This window comes from Caloenas nicobarica, chromosome 1 (assembly GCF_036013445.1).
Source record: "Caloenas nicobarica isolate bCalNic1 chromosome 1, bCalNic1.hap1, whole genome shotgun sequence".
Lineage (NCBI taxonomy): Eukaryota > Metazoa > Chordata > Aves > Columbiformes > Columbidae > Caloenas > Caloenas nicobarica.
Window position 1 is genome coordinate 27,133,478 of NC_088245.1, and position 21,483 is coordinate 27,154,960.

Consider the following 21,483-nt stretch of genomic DNA (forward strand, 5'->3'; position numbering starts at 1 on the left):
GCTCCCTTAAAATGTTCCTAAGCAAACGCCTCACCTGGCACCTCTGAAAGACAGCGGTGAACGACAGTGTATTCAGGATAATCAAGTCCATACATCTCTAGAGTGAGCTGACCCAGGAAAAGTCTTGTGAGCATTGATATGTGCTCAATAGCAAGGCACGAAACATTGGACTATTAGCACATAAGGAAGTACCAGGTTAAGATACACCTACATGAGCTATTTAGGTCATCAATCGATGATCCATTTTATTGAATATAAGTGAATGCCTATCCATATAGAATTCTGGCAGAATTTATTCATTATTTATAGCAAAAATCAATGTAAAGGAGACCCCAATTTCTCAATAAATGATTGAGATAATAATAATAATAATTAATAAATAAATAATAATAATAAATTAAAAAAAATAATAATAATAATAAATGATACTTACATTTTAAGAAACCATAACCCAACAAGAGAAGCAGCTACCTGTGATCAAAGAAAACAGAGTCAATTTTTTGTCTTGTCAAGTTATATACTTTTTCTTACTTCTTCCACTGACTTTATAACTGTTTGTAGAGGTAGCATTATATTAATAAACGGATGGAAGTCAAACTTCCCTGGAGCAAAAACCTTGTCATATCTGCTCCTCTTTCCACAGAAACCATTTAGTGCATCCCACCAGGAAAGCTACATTTAGACTTGTATTACAATCAGGCTCTCAAGTGCCTAAATATTCTTTCATTGTTTTTTACCACACTATTAACAAAGGCTTGCTAATGCATTCCTAATGATAAGGAACATTCACTGTATGCTTTAACATATTTTAAGTTTTAAAGATTTCTCGATGGCCCTAAAAGAGTCTCTCAATATCTTCGAAGGCAGCTATTCAAATATGAATGTCAAACATTTAACATTGCTATTTTTGCACTGTTGTTCTTGCTAGCTTATATCTACCTTTGATATATCTATTTATCTGATATTTCTTGGCTGCTAGTTCTACATAATTCTTCACATAATCTATTTTAATATTATTAAATGTGGAATTAAACCCTTTTTCATTGTGAGATGCTTCAGTGCTCAACAAAAGCTGTAACACATTTTCTTGTCTGTCCACTAAGACACTGGAGATGTACAACTAGTCCATCACATTTCAGTCTGCTCTATTTCTGCCAATGACCTTTTTGCCAAGGGTCTGAACATACTTTCTAGCACCCTCGTCCCATATATTTTTATGGCACTGGTACGGGAATGCATTAGTATAATAGCTCAGTATGTAATTAAAGTCTTCTCCTTGGGAGCCACTAACTTTTGCAGGTCTTCCAGACCATTAATTTACCAATAGGCTTTTACTTAAGCAATAGTCACACTGGAAAATTTAACTTTGATACATTGTTTGTCATAAGATTTGTTCTTCAATTAGAAGATGAGGCTTTTGAATTATTTAGAAAGGTTTTAGTCTAATTTAAAACCAAAAATTTGTAATCAAGGTTAGAAATGTATGCTACATATATGGAGATAAATCCGATATACCTCAAAGTTAACATTTCCTATTCCCCTACAACTCACAATCAGCTTCACTGTTGTAGGTTTACACAGCTATTTGCCACTACCATGAAAATAAAACCTACATGATAAGAACAGCTACACATCTAAATACCGTCTTGCTTCTGTAGGTGGTTTAAACCAGATCTAAGCTCCAAGCTTTATTCCTGGTCCAAAAGAGCTAATTTAAATCACCCGCAACATAACATTAGTGTAAATTCAAGAAACCATTAATCGTATTCTTCTTCAGGCTTGATAACACTAGAAGTTTGAATGCCACCACAGAACTGCTAAAAATCTTTCACTGACGCAATCAGCCAGAAACTAGTCCTATATTCTTAATGGATTCTTCTCTTCTTTCAGTTCATGTTGAAAAATGCCGTGAGAAATTGGTACCATATTTTATAACCTGACATATAAATACAGTCTCATCCATCTCCCAGTCTTCTCTCCGAAACATGTTCCTTCTCTCAGAAAAAAAAACGCTTGATTTAGAATATTAAATGTAAAAGAGGACACCATGAAATTCTGTATATACGCTAAAAGTCTTTCCTAATTTGGGAGACAAGACAAAAAGCAGGCCAATTCTGTTACATGAAAAATAGTCAGACTTGTAGGATCAGGCAGGTGTTCTTCAGCACTTTTTCTGAAGAGTACATTTTCCACTGTACTTGAAAAAATTCTTCTCTGCATGCTGCAGGAACACCTCATCCATCTTTCAATGTCGTCACAGGAATTCAGCTTTCTGCCCTGCTCACCACTTTTCTTTCCCTACAAGCAAAACTACTAACTCATTTTTGACAGCAGTTCTTCAAAATGTATGTATGTGCTCATCACAAAAATTCTAGTAATTATTGTTGTTAGCCCCTCAAAGCTCCACAAAAATATCTTTTAATGCAAAATGGAAGATTATTCACCTGTGAACAACAGACCTGCATAGACCAAAAATTCTTATTTATGGTACCATGCAGCAGAAAAATAACCAAGATAATTTGAGAAGGGGAGTCTTCTGCTGCTGTTCCCTCATCACTACCTCTGGTGAGAAATGCTCATCTAAACAGTACAAAAGTCATTGCAATATCATTTAACAGCAGTTGCCAATAAGCAATCCATACATGAGCTAATGTCTTCATGCTTTATCCATTTCTTCTTCTATTGCAAACAACACAGTTTGAACAAACATTTGAACATAACATCAAGCACAGATTTTCTTACCTCAACTAAGAAGACAATCACACACAAAATTAGAACGAAAATCAAGTTTCTGTGGATGGTAACGTATCTGAAATAGGTATTCCATGTGGTTACAGTACCCATGCTTTCAGTATCATCGGTAAAGCATTCCTGTCAAAGAATTGATAAGACCATAGTCAGAATGATAATAACACCTATAGATGAGAGAATTTTTGACACATGAATGCTGTCATTCTTTCTGCTAACTCACTCCAAATAATTGAACTGCAGCATTCAAATTGGTTGACAATGACTGGAGAGAAAGGTGCTGCCTGGTTGAGTACTCTTTGATATAACAACACTGTTTAGAGATTATTTCAAATTTTCAGACAACCATGAAAGAAACAACAAAGATTTGTCCAGCACTACTAGAAGACCAGAAATCATTAGTCAATAGCTATTTTCTTTCAATGAAGATTATTATTGTGCTGTTAGACTAAATTTGTAAATAATCTGAGGGTTGGTTTGCTTGGTTTTTGGTGGTGGGTGGGGGGGTTTTGTTTTGTTTCCTTGTTGTATTTGTTTGTTTGTTTGTTTGTTTTTCTGCTGAGATCAACAAAGCAGAAGAAAAAAAGAGCAGTGCTTCAGTAATTTATGAGTTTAAGTATTTCTTGTAGACTTTTTTCCACCTAGGAAACTACTTTAGAAAATTTTCCTGTTCTGTGAAAAGCTGTCAGTTTTGAAAATAAAAGGAGTTCATCATGACCACTTAATCGTTATTAGAAAAAAGGAATTTTGGCCCAGTTCTTGGTAAAAAACCCAACCATAATTGCAAAATTCCCAGCACATCCACAAAAAAAGAGTAAAATCCAGCTTACTCCTCTGTTCATTAACTGTATCAGAACATAAGAGCTAAGCAGTCTGACAAATTTGCCAAATTGGACCCAATTCCAGTACTTCAAATGTATTTTTTTCCATAAGCCTTAACGTTTCAAATGTCAATTTTACATGAATGTTTTAAAACAATGTTTTTCCACGTTACGGTTTCAAATTTCATTTTAACATAAGTAATCTTAAAGGTAGATTAAAGTGCAAAAGATTAAAATTCTGTACCGAAATTCTCTAAAAATAGCAAACACTACAAAAAATCAGTCAAAACTAATTTCTGAGGATTTCAATGATTTCAAGATAATATTTGAGTTTTAAAAAAATCAGAGATATTCCGAAAAGATATTCCACAGAGAAGTACTGCATTAGGAATTACAAAGTCAAGTAGAAAAATATGTAAGGAGTATATTGCACCAAACTATCACCATATCAAAAAGCAAGACGAATGAAAATCAACACACACCTTCAAATCCTCTTCATTTATTTCATCAGTTATGTCCAAGACACTGTCTCGAGACAAGCGCCTGGTGTAGATATCGATCTCAGAAGACAGGTTTGTCTGAGGCACCACAGACATTTTCCGAAATGTTGTACTTCCCTTTTTGGGAAAGTTTGATCCGTAGTTCACGGAGGTGCCCGTCATGAGGTTTAACACCGATTGCCTCCTCCGAGCTTGCAGCAGATGATCAGTGTGTAGCATTTTTGTCCGAAGCAGCCCCACATCTCCCTGTTCCAAGTCAGGTACCAGCGAGAGCCTCCTTTCTGGTGGGTCATTGTGGCCATCTTCTATGCCATGGACCTGCATCCCATTCCTCTGCACTACTGAGAACTTCCTACTTGCATTAAGGGGGTTAATAATTATGGAGTTCTTCCTTTTGTCATTAAAATCTGATGTCTGCTTAAAAGATTGCTTCTTTATTTCATTTCGTGATCCCATGCCTTCTCCTTCAAAGGAAAATCGTCGGAGAGTCTCAGTTAGAATTGAATTTCTTCTCTCTGCACTGAACTGATCAAAAGAATCAAATCCCATCAGCTCTGAGCTGAAGTCTGGCCGTTGACCCTGAAGTTCGGAAAACGTTCCATAGAAATAGCAGCTCCCCTCATGTAAAATTAATATTTTGTCAGCAATCTTTAAATGTTCCAGTTTTGAAGTAACCAAGATCCTAGTTTTATTTGCCATCAACTTGCACACACAGCTATAAAAGATGAAAGTGTTAAAAATTAGATTTTTTTCTTCATGATTAAATGTTGCTTTTATGCCTTCCACTTTCAATCTATTTGCTTTTACCTACCCCTCCCAGTATGAGCTGTCTTGGGTGCTCCCTCAAACTACAAAGGAATGTGGTAAGGCTGAGCTGTGTAAAGGGTGGGTACTTTATTGGAAGAATAGAAAAAAAGGGGGAGAACATTTAATCATTTTCACATCAATCCAAAAAGCAGAGTTCAACATCAAAATGAAATATTTCTTTTCGTCTTGGGGTTACTTAGATCTTTTGCTGCCAAACTTTAAAGCATTAGCTCGTTTTCAAAACTTCAAACTCATGGTGATGGAGAAGCTCATGGGTGGCAGTGTGTGTCCTTACTGTTTTGAGCTACACCACCAGAACAAGCCAAAAGTCTCTTTCCTTGGTCAACCTGCTGCCAACCTCTCGGTCAGTGGGCACCTTCAGGTGACCCATCTTTCAGTGATTAGAAAAACAAGACAAAATATACCTTTTTGTAAAAATTTATACTTATGAAGCAGGTGAGTGTTTTAAAACGAAAGCCCTTCTGGTTCACAGACACACCAGATACAAAGCCATGCACTTTAGGAGTAACAGTTTATAGCAGGCTCAATGCCTTGAGATGCAAGGCAGAGCAGTAATGCTCACACCTGGCCCAGGCTTGTCCCCAGCACAGTACGCTGTCCTACTTCTAACACAAAATACTCATGAAAATCCTTAAAAATAAACATCCTCAAAAGGTATAATTTTGGCCACTTCAGTATCTTTGTACTGTTATTAAATTTCTGCCCTTGGCTTTATGGTGTGCTGCTCAGTGGGATTCTGAAATACAATCTATCAAAACATACGGTACCTTTCAAATATCTCTTTTTCTGTAAAAATGTCTAAATGTCCAAAAGGAGAATCCAGGAGATACAAATCAGCATCTTTGTACACCGCTCTGAACAGAGAAAAATGACATTAACTTTCACAAGTCTTATACATTTATATAAGCATAATTTAAAAAGAATGCCTTTATAGTTTTGTCTCAAAAACTTGTAATTAATAGTTTTTTCTAGAGCACAAATATGGAGCTGGAGTTCAATGTTAAATGTGCTTATAAGACACCTTTGAATAAAGCCTTTCCTTGCTCAAGACCGCATTACAAACTAACTTGGTTTTCCATTAGTTTCTGTGCAATCAAAAGAAGCTACACAGCTGCCTCTTGCACAAGTTACTGCAAAGATCTGTTTGTGGCCTGAATCTGATAGTCCCCATTGGTGTACAATGACTATTTAAATGGGAATTTAGTACTTACTGTAACATCTACTGGTGCCTGAGGGAATATTACATACATGTAAATAAGTGTGTGAAAAGACTTAGGTCTCAGCCCGTAGTTTTAAAAGTGCTTTGAAATAACTGGTGAGCAAAGACAAGTATATTAGCAACCCACAAACTTGCAAACATTATCTGAAATTGGACTGTACGACATTTTTAGTTCACGTCATGACAAACGTTGTAGCATTAGGACCTTAAGCTGTACGTGCCTGGACAAGACTCACTGAGACCTAAACCTGGTAAGAGGGGGTTTTTTAAATCCATTTCAATAGAAGTTCAAAAAGGCCCCTTGCCTTCCTCTGTGAGTATGAAAATCATGACGTGATATGAATCAGGGTATAATTAGTAAAGAAAATTTGGACAGGTGCATTTCAGTGCTTTTTAAAGTGCTCTAAACATGAGTTTTAAAGTCATTCTGTTAAACAATGGGAAAATATTTAACCAGCAGCTGAAAAAGCCCTCAATAATAGTATACTATGTTAATAAACCAAGCAACTTTATTGAAAAATCCTCTGTCATGATGGATTTCAGTGACCATATATTATGAAGTAGTGGCTGCACAACAACAAAAAGTTCATACTGTTCTTGGCGCTTTCATCAGCAAAAGGTTTGTAGGTTTTTTCCTGGAATAATGGTAATTGCTATAATTTGTATGTTGGACTTAGTAGCTGGACGTGATTGGCTTTAGGGTACCAGACCAGTGGGCCCGCTCAGACTCGGGGCTTTTTTCCCTTGGTCCTTTCTTTCCCCTTCTTGTAGCTGCAGGCACTGACAGTGCCCTGCAAGAAAGATGGACTCAGGCAACCTCCATCTGCTTCTCATGACAGCTGGTTGATGGCACTTCCAGCAGGGATTCTCAATTCCCATGACCTTGCACAGAGTACACCAGACACCCGTACGCGGCCAGTTCAAGCAAATAACATCTGGCTTATAATCAGGGCAGATTGGTACAACCCAGAGCTGTAATCCTAAATTTTCTTCTCTAGTTTTCTCAGAGCTTCATCTGCATCCCACACCTCAACATCTGCACACCGTGTCTGATGCTGAGCTTAGGCTGGAGCCCAAATAAAATGTAAGGCAGAAACAGCCGCTGCCTTTGGGACATTTAAAATTTAAAAATAATAATTATACAGCTGACAATAAATACATTATATCAGTTCTGTGACCCTCCAGTAAATAAGCTGTGAGCATCTGAAAAGTGACAGATTCAAAGAATCTGGGAAATACTTCAAGTAAATATTGCATTTAAAATGAAAATTTAAGTGGGTTTTGTTGGTTGGGGTTTTTTTTCTCTGAAAGCTTTGCCTGCTTCTTCCCTCCTCTCTGATCTTACCACGTTAAACAGAACCATCCCTGTGCCTCTGCCTTCTCACAAATCCACTAAAAAAATCCCCACAGAAAGCCTCTCTATTTTAATGAACCCATCTTTTAGCCTCACATGGACACACACATTTTTCATGGGATGCCAGTGTAGATCACCATTATATGATTTTACTTCTACTCAGCATTTCTGAGCATGGGAACCAGAACAATTTGCACTTGACACAGAAATAAATGGGGCCATTTACACAGCAGAGCTGTCATTACTGGATTTCTGATGATAGCTAAGTGATTTCACCAAAACACATAGCTAATTTGTAAGACAAAAACACCTATGTTATTGTTCTATAGACCTTCAAAATTACTTACTAACATCGGAAGGTCAAACAGAAAAGGCCAGACCATTACTCATAGGTAGCTGACTAGCCATTGCTTTCCAGGTTTTCTTTTTGCAAAGGAAAAAGACCAAAACTACTAGCAACGCTTTTTAAAAAATGGCATTTTTCTTCATATTTGTTACCTGCACACAGGGAGTATGTCATTAATCAATATATAAAGTACATTGTAGAAGTGTCATAGCAGGGAAAGATCCTGGAATATTTCTTATTTGCATCTTTGTATGGGCTTCTTCAGTACTAAGAAAGCTGCACTTAAAGGTCTGAATCTCTAAACAGCATCTTGCATCAGAGAGGGAAAGATTCATCTTCAGCTAAGCCATAGCATGTGTCTGACATCAAATTTTTAAAATACAATAAATAAATATGCAGATGTATCACAAACACAACTGCATAGCAAAACTCAGATTTCTGACAGTAAAATGAAGTTCCTGATATACCTGGAGGATATTTATTTAGCAGGACTCGATCCACATATATTTAAGTGCTTAGTCATAACAATTTCCTCATACATGAAACAGTACACGACTTAGAGAGCAAAATACACACCTTGCTAGTGAGATTCGTGCTCGCTGGCCTCCACTCAGAATGATTCCCCCTTCACCCAGCACTGTATAATCCTTGTCTGGGAACTTGGAAATGTCCTGTTAACAATTTTTTTAAGAATCAGACATGTAATTTCCATACCCAAGAAACTCAAGTTACAGACTGTATGGAAGCATAGTGTACAACAGGTTAGACAGAAGTGTTAAAAAATATATATATATATCCCACAGAGGTTTATTTCTTTCATTTGTTTATGTATTCAGAAATGGTGATAAAAGAAAGCATGTAATTCTATCTCAGAGAGCAATCAGGAGCTGCAAGCTCTCAAGAACAAGTATTTGTCTGAATTGCTACATCTCCATAAAAGCAAGGAATGTGCTTTCATACAACATCAATCCAAGACATGAACTGTTTGAGTTTTCTGTCAAATAACAATGATAAATACACTTGCCACTGAAGTTACGGAGAGTAAGATGCAAATCCTGGATCTGAGCTCTTCAAATCTCAGATAAATTTATACTTCACACAGGCTCATTTAAAAAGCCTTGCACAAAATTCCTAGCCGGGAATGCCAGGAATGCTCAAGGTTTGCAAAAGGTTTGGGAGACAAGTTCCACTGCTTGGTCTGTAAGTTACTTACAACTCATGACTGTGCTAAAAATGAATCTTTAGACAGCAATAAAACCAGAAAATACCATTTCACTCTCATGTGAGACAGAGAAAAAAGAAAAGGACATCCTCATGCAGTGGCAGAGATGGCCAGAAGTTTTCTTGAGAGGAGTATTTAGCACCAAAACTGAGCATGCACGTGAACCACAATAATTCATGGAAGTGAAGACGTGGAGAATGGCTTGTGGGCCTAAAGGATGTCTAGTTTTTCTACTTTTACAGGTGCCCTAATAAAATTATTAATTCTGCCTTCAAGCCTTACCTGGCCAATGTCCTTAAGCCAACATAGGGACACCACTATCGCTGTGGTGGTGCTGGTAGTTTCAGGGGACTATTCCCAGATGGCTGGATGACCTCCCTGTGCCCCAAGGAGCCTCGTTTTCCATCAGATATGACTCCGGGGCAGTTTGCCATGGGCCGAGCTGGAAACCCTGAGTGTCCCAGAATCTCCCTGTGCCTGCGCTCCCCGCTCAGCAGCACCAGAGCGCCATTCTCGCTGCCTCCGCACATCCTCCCGCTCCCAAGGCAGGGATCCCCCACAGCCAAGGAAGCCGACCGAGGTATCTGATACCAAACAAAATTTTCTCCAGTGTTTCCACGCTTTACAAAGGTTTTCCTTTCAGTGCAACTTCTGCGGGAAAAAAAGTGGCATGCAAAATGCCTCAGAAAGGGAGCTTCTGGGAGCAGGCTCTAGGCAGTGCCCTGGAGGAGGCAGCCTGTTTTGGGGTCTCTCTCCCCCAGACAGCCGGGGGGCATGCAGGCACTCCGCTGTCTGCATGCACTCTGCAGCACCCACAGAAACCCTGCAGCATCTGGGAAAATGACTGGAAGACACATGAAGCACTTCCAGAGCACTACTACCTGGGATTCTGAGTTGAGCTTCTCTCTACAAGTTCACATTTCATACAAAGTCAGATATAATCCAATTTTGATCACCCCTGCTGTGATTTTGATGGTTAATCACTCGCTGTTGGGCAGGCTTTGGCATTCCAAGCCTCTGAGGTTTTGCAGAGTAAATAAATAAATAAAAATCCTTCCAGAGAAATGTTTCCTTCTTCCTCCCCCGTAAATTGCCCTGACCTCAGGAACAGAGTGAACAATGCTGGTCAGCCCTGGATCGGTGACAGATGAAGGGTCCAGCCACTCAAGGACTAGCAACCGACTGCCTGGTCTGTCAGGAAATGAGAGATTCTCCCAACTCTTTAATTTGATAATAGCATTTACTTCCTGACTTAGAGGATTCTGACCTTAAAATCAAGATGCTCTTATGTATGGAAAATCTATTGCAGGTGATTTTGGAATGCTTCTCATGTTAACTAGTTATTTCCCTCTTGGAAAAGGAGAGCCACACAAGCAAACCCCTGGTACTAACATAACAGCTCAGGTATTTGCAGAAAGAGGGATGTGAAAAACAGTGCCAGCAACATTTTTAAAGGAAGATTTTCAGAACATGACAAAATCGCCTTTCTATAGGCCGTTGAAGTATTTAGAGAGAACGTGAAATTCTGGCAGAAAAGCTTTTCTAGCGTTTATTTGAGATTACTTGCTCAGGTCACTTGTGGTTTCACCATGCATGTGGGAGTCATGTTATTCATCTGTAAGTTTGGCATTTACCCAGTATCTTCACTGAAATGTTGGGATTTGCATGGTTAAGTGTCTAGATACCGAAGCATATTTCAACTCTTTCCCATTTCTACCAGTACTGCTGCCTGTAATGGTGTCAGTGCCATTGCTGTTTCCCGATTCTACTACTTCTTCCAAAAAAGCCCAGGTGAAGAACTGTGCCCAGCGTGTCTCACCTTGCAAACAGGGTAAAATCCTAGCCCTACTGAAATTAATTCCAGGGCTCCCATTGTTTTAAATGGTGGTAGGATTTCATCAGATATATTTCTTTGCAGGTGTGTCAACATGGAATTTTAATCAGACTTTTAATGAGTTCCCCTTCTGCTCTCTTCTACCCTTCACCTCAGGATAATACATGGCATGGAATAGACAAAGAACTTTTCAGGCTGTAATTATAATAATTAAAAAATGTTTTGTAATTTCTTTCAAAGGCATAAACAGGGTGGTGAAGTCCAATAGACACACAATGCTATTTTTTGGAACAAGCACTACCTATTGTAAAAAAGTACATAGGGCTGGTCCAAATACATCCTTGCTGTCATTTTATGCAGGAAGTGAAATCAAGCCAGGGACAAACCTAATGTAATGATGCTGAACAGCACAAACCCCAGCATATTAACGAAGTAGCCACTGGATTTTCTTTAACATATCTATAAATGCTTAAATCGAGAAACTATTCAGAGAAGAAACCCCCCACAGTTGTCACAGACATTAATTATTTTCATGGATGCTTCTCATATCAGGAGCTAAGAAATCTCAAGTTGCACATCCAAGGAGAAGGCACCCCTTTTAACATCTGTTTGCATTTTTAACCTTGTAAATGTCACATTCATCATCTCGGCAGTAAAGAGATGACCCTCATAACACCTTGGGGCTTAGTATGGAAGAATATAGCCAAGATAGTTTAAGGTAATATCTCTTTTCAAGGTGAATGGGAAATATGGTCTCTTTATAAAAAAAAGGAAACCTCAGAACAGACTTAATACTCCAAGTCTTTTCTGTAGAGATTGTTTGTTATCAAAATCATTTGATAAATCATTAGCAACAATTGAGATAATAAAGCGTGACAGAAAATAGTTCCTAAGAACCATGCCTTTCAGCAAATAGTTGCTTTATGTATCCAAGGCTACTCAAACTACTCAAGCAGTTCTGACAGAACGTATGTATTTTACTTATGAGGCCCCTCTTTTGTCCTTAAATATGCCCTTAATGATGTGGCTTTTGAACTTCCCTCTTCTGCCTTCCCTCCAAAAAGATAAAATAGTCATGAAACTGATGGAACAGCGCAGTGGTCTTGACTCTCTCAATTTCATCTTCACTAACCTTTTTCTCTATTTAACTTGTTTTTTCTACAGTCCCAGTTTCTTTATCATCTCTATCCTATTCCTTTTCTTCATTGCCAGTAACATTTGCCATGTTTATTTTTACAGTTCCCAGAAAATCTTCCCATTCACATTGCTACCTCCTTCTCACCTACTAAAGTACTCTCTTTTTCACCTTCTCGCTGTGTTTTAGAGAAGCTGCCTCTGAATACACTTTGCAATTCCCTTTCTGTAGTACAGACTATTTGCAATACATTACAAGAAAAGTATTGAAACCTTTATTCTATAAAAATGCCAAGTAAAGCTGAATACAAGTTAAGCAGAAACAGCACCAAGGGTTTCAACCAGGAGCTGCAACACTGTTTCACTCTATTTGATTTTTTTTTTTCTTTAGTTGTAAGAGAAGAATTTACTGTTACCTGCTTTCTCACTAACATGATTATTTCTGTACTTCCAAGCAATCAGATTAAAGTCTAATATACTAACGAGGTAGAAATGGAACTGAAACAAACCCCTAGATTTGAATTCAGCGATTAGTAAATATCTCTAGCTAATGAATATGAAATGTCATTTTGCAGAAATAATAATTTTCAATTTGTCCTGATTTTCAGAAAATACAATATCTTGGAAGTCAGACAGATTTAAACTAAACTGCAGAATTTGAAGTTTTAAAGTTCGGAAATCAAGTCTCATGTTTCAGACTCATACTTACTAGTGAACATTTCTGTTAATTTTTTTACAGACAAAGAATTTTCAGTAATTTTTTATATCTTAGCTATTGGGTAACCACCTCTTCTGTTAGATTTCACTTAACCATTTATGAAGGATTCATGATCCAAAAGCATAAGTTCTGTTTTCGCAAGAGTTTCTGACCTGGAGCAGAGTGTCAGGCTCACCCAAAACTCACACGAATGCTGGCAAAACTCACTTTCTCTATGGTGAAACATTCCCATGGAACAGACTCTTGAAACATGAAGTAGTCGGTATGCTGCATGTGGGTAGGTTAAATGCAGGGTAAGAGAAATAAATAGAAGATAAACAGAGAAATAAACAGAAGATAGGACAACATCCAAGGTAATCGGTCCAGAGCCCTGTACCTGAGACAGGGAAAGGGGTGGGGAGAGTTGTTTTGAGTGAAACAGGTTTTTAGCTAAACGATATCAACACAGAACATTGTGGAGGGGCTCTGTTAAACATATTTACTTGATTGTTGATAAACTTCTTGAAGTCAGTGCATTTGGGAGTTCAAGTCTCTTTTCTCCTCTAATCGAGGTGCTCCCCTGCTATAAAGAAACTGTTCTAGCCTATTTACTGCCAATTCCCCCTGAGAACTCAGTGTCAGCAGCTTCACAGCTGACCTGCCCATGATTTTGAGCCACAGAAAAGAATTGCAGTTAGAAGAATCTGCTCATGCCAGTGGATCATACCAGTGCAAGGTGGAAAACGCATAAGGGTAGTCAGCTTTTGAGCCCACGTGTCTGATACGCAATGGTTGTAGTGGGAGATTTGATATATTATGTGGACTTTCTGCCTGAAAGAGGCATTTATGCTATTTTAGCTGTTTACAGTAGGATGAGATGAACTTCACCTTGACACACCTGTTGCTCTCCCCAGCCATGGAGACAGGCTAAGTAACTTGCTCTCACATAGTTTACACTGTAGACATGCACCCAATTAGGTAACCGAGCTACCTCTTAACATCCTCTTGTAAAGAATTACCTAATACAAAGCACTCAGTTCCAGACTTCAGCCATTATTGTTCCTCTCTCCCACACACTTTGTAATCTCACAATATCCCTTGTGAAAAACGGGCACAAAAATCAGGGCAAAAGGTATTTCACTAACCTATAAGCTCCTACTGATTTAGTTATATGCCAAAAAAACCCCATTCCAAAACAACGAACCATCAACAAACAACCCCCAAACTTCTACAGATAAAAGGGGCTGGAGCAGTACAGTGGGATGCAGAAGTACATGCTTCTGTTTCAAGGCATCCTTGACATTGCACTGAACTTCTCACCCAGGGATGGATGCCATCCTTCGCAAGGAGACATCAAACACGCAGGAAGACAAACCAGGGCTTGGCATATTGACTATCTCTTCCTCTAGTTGTTCTCTCTGTAATCTAAGTTCTTAGATGAAAATGAATCTCCTGCAGTCCCTGTAAAACCAGCTCAAAAACACACAGGATCTGGCCACAAATTTCTTTAGTACTATTATATGATTTGATTTCACATGGAAACACTCCCTCTATTTGCATGCCATGTTAAACATTACATTCATGAGCAGCTGGTGGCTCTCAAATCAGAACGTGTTTATTTTAAAAGTGGTAATCTCTTAAAGGTAGTTTGCCATTATGTGTTTATGGCCTCTTAGTTAACTATTGAAGGATCAAATGAACTAACCAGGTGGAAAAATATCTATCTTACCTTGCAAAAAGGTTCAAACGGAAGTGACGGAAGTATTGTTCCAAAACTAATTAATTACCACACCCCTTCAAAAGGGATACGATGCTTGTTTATTTTTTAACAAGAATAACTATAACAAACCTGCTCCTGAAGTCTTGACTGGAGGAACGCATTCCCTTCAGATTATTTTGTTCAATGTTAACAGAATTTAGACACAAAGATTCCTGTTTCAACTGCCCAAAAGTTTCACCTTTTTTAACTTAGCGAGTCCTAAAACCAAACAAAAATCCCACACCCTGTATATAGCAGGTGATAAATACTGATTTTTCAACCTAAAAATCTGAAAATCAAGCTATGTTCCTTCCCCATTTTTCATTACATCAGTAATAAGCATTTTGAAAACCCAATTGACTACTCCTACAAATTGCTATTTATATTCATGCTATCCCTGCCATGACATTAATACAACCCTTCAACCTCCACGGAAGTTACGCTTGTGGAATTACTTCAAATTTAGTAGCAAGTTTCTGTAGATGTATAAACTCATCCAGTTCACATCTCCCAGTTGCTTTTGCTATTGAGCAATGAGAATAAAAATCAATGAATTATGCAGGATGATTTCTCAGTGTTAAATTTATTCATACTTTGTCCTTAATTTGAAGTGCCAGGCAAAAGTTCACCTCTCGCTAATTGATTTTTATCATGAATGTGATGAAAAGTACTTGATTAAAAGGGTCAATCACTTTGTTAAAAAAAAAAAAGGTAGCATAAGCCAAGGCAGCACCAACTCATCTTATTTTTCAAGTACATTCAAGCTTGGTTATGGGGACTGTCCCTGGGAAATGAGTTCAGAATTGGTGCAAATCACATCTTGGTTCCTCTGTATCATAGCATGCCAATGTAAGATTTTAAAGGTAATAGATCTGTGATAATACCTGCACACTCAGAATTAAACCCATTCAAACAATTTATTTTTTAAAAGATTCTGAATAAAGGACAAATGGCAAGGAATACTGATCTGTGCTGGAATGGTTTGATCTAAAATTGAAAGCCTTCACTTCCATATTTGTAAACTGGGACCTTCATTTTAAAAGATGTCTGAAATTAGGTACTCACCCTGCTTGCTTGCTAAAATATTTGCTGTTTTGTGAAGAGAGGAAAACAGAGGAAGAAGGCAGTGGAGAAGGAACAAGCAGACCTTCTCCTGTGCCTTTTTGCAAAACCTTTACTGTGATGTTTCACAGAATGTATCATGTAATTTAAATGTATTGACCTCCCCTTGTATTCAGCATCACACAAGAATACAGGCAATGTCTACACACTACTTATATCTTGCTGCAGCCATGTTTAGTTTATGCTGGGCTTTCAGAAATTACTTCTGCCGGTAAGACTGTTTCTGTAGGAAATCAAGAACACCAAGATAGCTCTTAATTACAGTCCCTTTTTCTCAACTCCAAAGCAGTCTTTCTTTTGTTCTATCACCTCCCACTGCTCTTCTCTTAACCTCTGCCCATTTCCAAATCTCAGTAATTACAACGATATTGTAAAACATTATTTTACCTCCCTTGATGCCCTACTTACCCTCAAAGGAAAAATATAATCAAGAAACATAATTATGATAAGTTCTGAATAATTTTACACATATAAAGCAGGCTACACTACCATAAAAATAGACATATAAGCTGTACAAACAGAAATTTTATTAAAGTACTTTAGGCATAATTTTACTGACGCACATAGAGATGTATTTGAGAACCCTTCTCATGCTTCTTCAGTATTATACGTCTATACAGTGACATCCTGAAATTGTGACAAGCAGTGGTACTTAAACATGACAAAGTTCCCTCTCTGAGCCCTCGACACACAGCTGTCTTTCATTGTGGATCCTTCCAACAACTCGGATCTCATGCACTCACACAAGGTTGCACTGTGGCGTCTCTTGCCCTTGATATCACCACGTGCCAGATAAGGCTGCAGAGCAGACCTGTGAGGACCAAGGACCATGAATGAAACCTATGACACTATACGGCTGCCACATGTGTGCCATGAAGTGGGACTACACTCAAAGGAACAGCATTAAAACACATGTTTTTCACACGTGGACTCACCAAACACTATCTACTTTATGACATGTTCGGTCATCAGTCACACACCTACGTGATGGGCAGTGGGTGAGACAACACCTATGTTATGCATGAGAAAAAAAAGGTTCTTGAGAGACACGTACACACTAGCTGAGCCTGTAAACCCAGGCACAGACTGAGATCCTTATGTATGATCCTTATGTATTGTGCACTACACAAACTATCCTTACAGAGTATTTATGAGAGATGCAGTTCTCCAATATATCATAATAATTCTCTTTTTAATCTTCTGTTTCACGGTACAATATCATGAATAGGTGTACTGGCAAAACTGGAGGGTAGGTGAATTGCATCAAGGCAACAAGAATAAGAAGCTGACAGCAGAAATAAAACTGAGTAGACAAGTCAAGGAAGTATAACATGTAGCCACCTGAGCTCTTTGGACTAACTAAAAGATGTCCCATTTTAGTGTTCAAAATGGCAATAAAACCATGTGAACTCATAAAAGAAATAAAAGAAAAGCCTTTTGTTGCTCATAATTTCATGGCTTTCCAGTAATGTTAGTTGTGAATATTCAAAATTAATTAGAGGAGAAATAATTTTTTAAACCTTCCTTTCAATGGTTCCATAGACAAACAGAACAAAATGTAAAGCTGCAAGAATATCTTTTAGAAAAACATTGAAAGTGCTTCTTCCATCCAAGAAAAACCTACCAAAGCCCACCTATTTTTTAGGTAATTGTTAATATAACCAGATTTACCATTCTTTAGGACTTTATAGAATAAAAATCTAACACATAACACATTCCAACCTCTAAATAAAGATCTGATTTCCTATACAGTGAAAATTTTATTCTTGGACACCTAAAAATATGGAAAGCTCTGTGAAATATTTACTTGCACTTTCCATCTTTCATAATTACTTTGAGATAAATTTCCCTCAAGTACTTAGCAACTCTAAAGAGACTATAAGTGATAACTCCTTAGTAAATCATCTACATACCAATCCAAAAAGTCAGGCAGAAAAATGTAGCACTGACTTTTTTGAAAATTGTCATGCACCTCAAATTATTTAAGTTACACTTGCTTAATATCATTTGCATATCTCCACAGACCTAAAAGAAAGTGCAGAGCACCTTGTATGAAGTCACTAAGCTTCAGTGTCCTCTTCTGCTGACAGACAAGGACAGGCACTTCACTGTGTGTCAGGAAGACCCAAATCTATGTAGATGGTATGACGTGACCCACATGGTATAACCTGTAGTATTTTATTTGCACTAATGAAGACAAAGGCAAAAAGACATCAAATTTAGGAATTGCACTAGATCTTCAGTATGCTTCCTTTATAGGGTGATGGTGGAGATGGCAAAGCAAAGGGGGCATTTTGCAGGTATGTTACTTTTTGCAGTAGTAACACATCTACTTGTCCACTGGGTCAAAGGTGATGGCTTTGTATTCCCCAAAAAATTTTTTGTGAGCATGGAGCTTGGAAGTAAATCTCACTTTGCCGCTGTTAAGAGCTGTATGTTAACTGACTTTCAGCATATGTGCCATAAGAAAACAAGCTCTATCATCAATCTTTGGTTCACCTTAAGGAGACCATCTAAGAACTAGACTCAGCAACAGGCCTACATTCAGATGGACGTATATATATAACTACCTAGGGAAGCTGCAGAGAAGGGGACAAAGTGAACTCCCTTCAGCAAAAACCTTGTGGCACCTCTCTTTTCTGAAGAATGATAACACACACAAGCCCAATCCTACAAAGCACTAACTCTTGTCGTAATAAACCCCTAAAAAGTGACACTGGGGAATAAACAGGGAATTAATATTTGAAATCCATCCTTCAGTCTGCCATACTAAGTCCTGTTTGGTAACTGAGATGTGAAAGCTAACAAGACTAGAAAGCACAATAACAGCAATAAGGTAACACATCTGGCTTCCTTCCAGACCATTCTGCCTTCTCTTCATGCCAGCCCAATTTATTCAGCTTCAATCCAGAAGAAAATATCCTTATAAGTATCAAAGTTGATCTCAAAGAATGAGCCCTGCCAGGAGGTGAAGCGTATCATTCTGCACAGAGCTGCACCAGCACAGATCAAAGCTGGCTTGATTGAGCCTGTTTGGAGAACAAAGGAGCTGCAGCCTACCAAGACACCAAGCTGTCCTACCAACACGGAGACACCGAGCTGTCCCACTGACACTGAGCCACCAAGCTGTTCCACCCACACCAGGACACTGAGCCACCATCAACCGCCTTCTGCTCTAGGAAGGGGCTGGGCTGGGAAGCCTCTTTGGACCAGGGCAGTTTTGAACCGCTGAAGCCAGTTGTTGCTTGGAGCTTTGGCATTAACTACAACTTTTATGACAAAAGTCTGACACAGACAAAAAGTCTGACACAGAAGTTGTTGATACTCCTGTCTTCAGAAGCTTTCAAAGAAGATTTCCAGCAAACTACAATCCAAACACAAGCTGAAATGGCCATAAACACAGACAAAAAGATTAGTTTATCACTTAACTGTACCCTGCTCTGAGATAAAGAGCAGTAACCTCATCTTATTTTTAAACAGACTGGCTATTGTTTTCTTGCTTGACTGGCGTTAAAGGAAAATATGCTTCACTGTGGGGCCTAAAGACAGATGCTATTCTGCACAGTTAAATATTTATTGTTTTCATCTACATGTTACGGACAAAATGCCTGATCTTAAAGCACAGTAATAAGGGTGGAAAGGTCTAAAATGCTGGCTTCTTTTGTATCTGGCAATGTGAAAAGTTATATTTTCCTACACTACCCTCTGGCAACATCAAACACACACAAGGACGTTTCCACGACATTGTACTAATTGTAGGATACTTGTTACATAGATCAATCCTACAGTAATTTCCAGTGTACCAATTCTTAATGTGTACACAGAAAAACCCAACTTCAGTCAAGATTTTCCTCTAAATTATTCAGGTTTCTGGCACAGAGTTCTAATTATCCCTGGAGCCATTTTCGAAGTGCAAAAGAAAGGAGGAAGACAGGTTAAATTTCAGGATTGTAAGGAAAATCTTCTTCATGGGGAAGAAACGTGAAAAAAAAAACATTGTAGGAACCATACTTTTTACATGATTTCTCTAACATTAATATGCTTACCCAGGTTTTTCACTAGCAAGGAAGACTGAGAAGGCAGATAATTTATAATATCTGAGCCAGCTCCTGTTGTGTAAACTACCAGATCCAGCACCATCAGTGTATCTCCCAGGGAGCTGGCAACAGGCTGACCTGCAGCACCACAAAACTGGGATGCCAGGCTGGGTGCCTTAAATCTCAGAAATGTCATGCTTATTTAAAGCTCCACTCCCTGATTTATTTTGGGGGGGGTGGGGGGTTCACTTGGGTTGGGTCACAGGTCTCAAGAGTCCTAGATGACTGACCTCTTCTAGTTGGCAGGCTTTGATGACACTCTTGTATCGGTATTCATCATAGGACACACCAAAAATTATGTTTTCTTTTATTGTTCCAGGCATGATCCAGGAGACTTGAGGTGAAAAGGATATCCTTCCACTGTGTTTAATTTTACCTTGTGAAGGCTCCAATTCACCCATTATCAACATCAGAAGAGAAGTCTGAAAAGTCATTAACATTTGGTTAATATATCAGAAATCCGTACAACCACAAGAAATGCTAAACAAAATGAGAATCACTCTGCTAAGTCACTTAAATTGCACACTTGTCTTGTAAAGAGTGTCCCTATAAGCTGCAATTCGTGAAGATTTTCATGATAAATATGGTTCTGAAAGGCCTCTGAAATGAGAGAAATTTCATCCAATGAACAACAAAAATTGCGTAAGATATCTTGTAAAAAAGGCATGCTGCTGCAAAAGTATGCATTTTCAATTAAACTTCCACTAATTTTACAAGGTAAAATTATCTGTGAGACATATACAAAATGTTATTATTTTTTTAACATTATCAGTAATTATTTTGTTTGTTCTTTGTACAACCCAATTCATGTTTACAATTTTGCTAGTGTTCATGAGCCTTTTATCTACATTGCCTTGAAAAATGCAATATCTTTGTGTATGTATATACAATTACTCACAAACTGTGATCTGAACTGTTAACTCATTTACGTGAATACATGACCTAAGTATATTTACTATTTCCCTTCATAAAAGAATTGATTGCAATTTCAGTACTGACATGTTATAATTTCAAAGTTAATCAGTAGCTTGTAGTAACCTTGCCACACATCAGTGACTACCAGATCAAAGAACAGAATTGAGAAATACAAGGAAAAATATGTTACAGAGCCATTCCAGTGGTGTTCTTATCACTAATAAACAGTCAACAAAGCTGGGATGTAATAGCCAAAGATCTAAAAATCTATCTAAAAGTCACAGTTTCATACTGTCAAGCCCAGAGATCCTCTGACAAGTTATATAATATGCAGAAGGAGTCTCATGAATATGAACTTTCCAAAATGCTGAGTAAGAAGTTTCTGATCTTGCCCAGGACAACCACTTAACCTGTTTCGCACACTAGATGTTAAACTAGTGTATTTTGTGCCATATAACATAAATGGAAAAACAACCAAACAACAGCCAAACACAACCCTATCTAATACTGAGGCAGTATTAAAGAGCTGATGTCAGGCTTCACATCTGTTACAGACAAAATAAGTGTGCAGTCTCTTTCACAGTCCTGACAGTTCCTGGAATACATAGTAGTAGCCTCAAACAACATAAAGGAAACCTTAAATTAAAAGGGTGAAAGGAAAGGAGTAACTTTTTTTTTTGTTTTGAGGGGGGTGTAAACCTTGGTTTTGGTAAATCTGTCAGAAAATAAGTCTTTTATCTTTATTGCCTTGAAAAGTGCAAATTTGTTGTATGTGTATGCTCACATAAACTGCTCAGTGTGACCTGAATTTTCCTCCATTTCCTAAGCAGCTGAACAAAGGAGATTTACATATGTCCTTCAGCACTTTCTAGTTTACATTTTTGCAT

The 21,483-nt window shown here is 38.0% G+C and overlaps 1 protein-coding gene across 1 annotated transcript in view; it reads right to left on the reverse strand.

Annotated features, from left to right (window-relative positions):
* The window catches only part of CFTR (CF transmembrane conductance regulator), an 88,393-nt gene that overhangs the window by 35,073 nt on the left and 31,837 nt on the right, over nucleotides 1-21,483 (reverse strand). The window contains exons 11-16 of the mRNA XM_065633619.1: nucleotides 19,912-20,103; nucleotides 8,393-8,487; nucleotides 5,665-5,751; nucleotides 4,052-4,784; nucleotides 2,743-2,871; nucleotides 434-471 (exon numbers count right to left, since the gene is read on the reverse strand). Of these exons, the coding sequence (XP_065489691.1) occupies nucleotides 434-471; nucleotides 2,743-2,871; nucleotides 4,052-4,784; nucleotides 5,665-5,751; nucleotides 8,393-8,487; nucleotides 19,912-20,103 (1,274 nt within the window). The remainder of the gene's footprint in view (nucleotides 1-433; nucleotides 472-2,742; nucleotides 2,872-4,051; nucleotides 4,785-5,664; nucleotides 5,752-8,392; nucleotides 8,488-19,911; nucleotides 20,104-21,483) is intronic.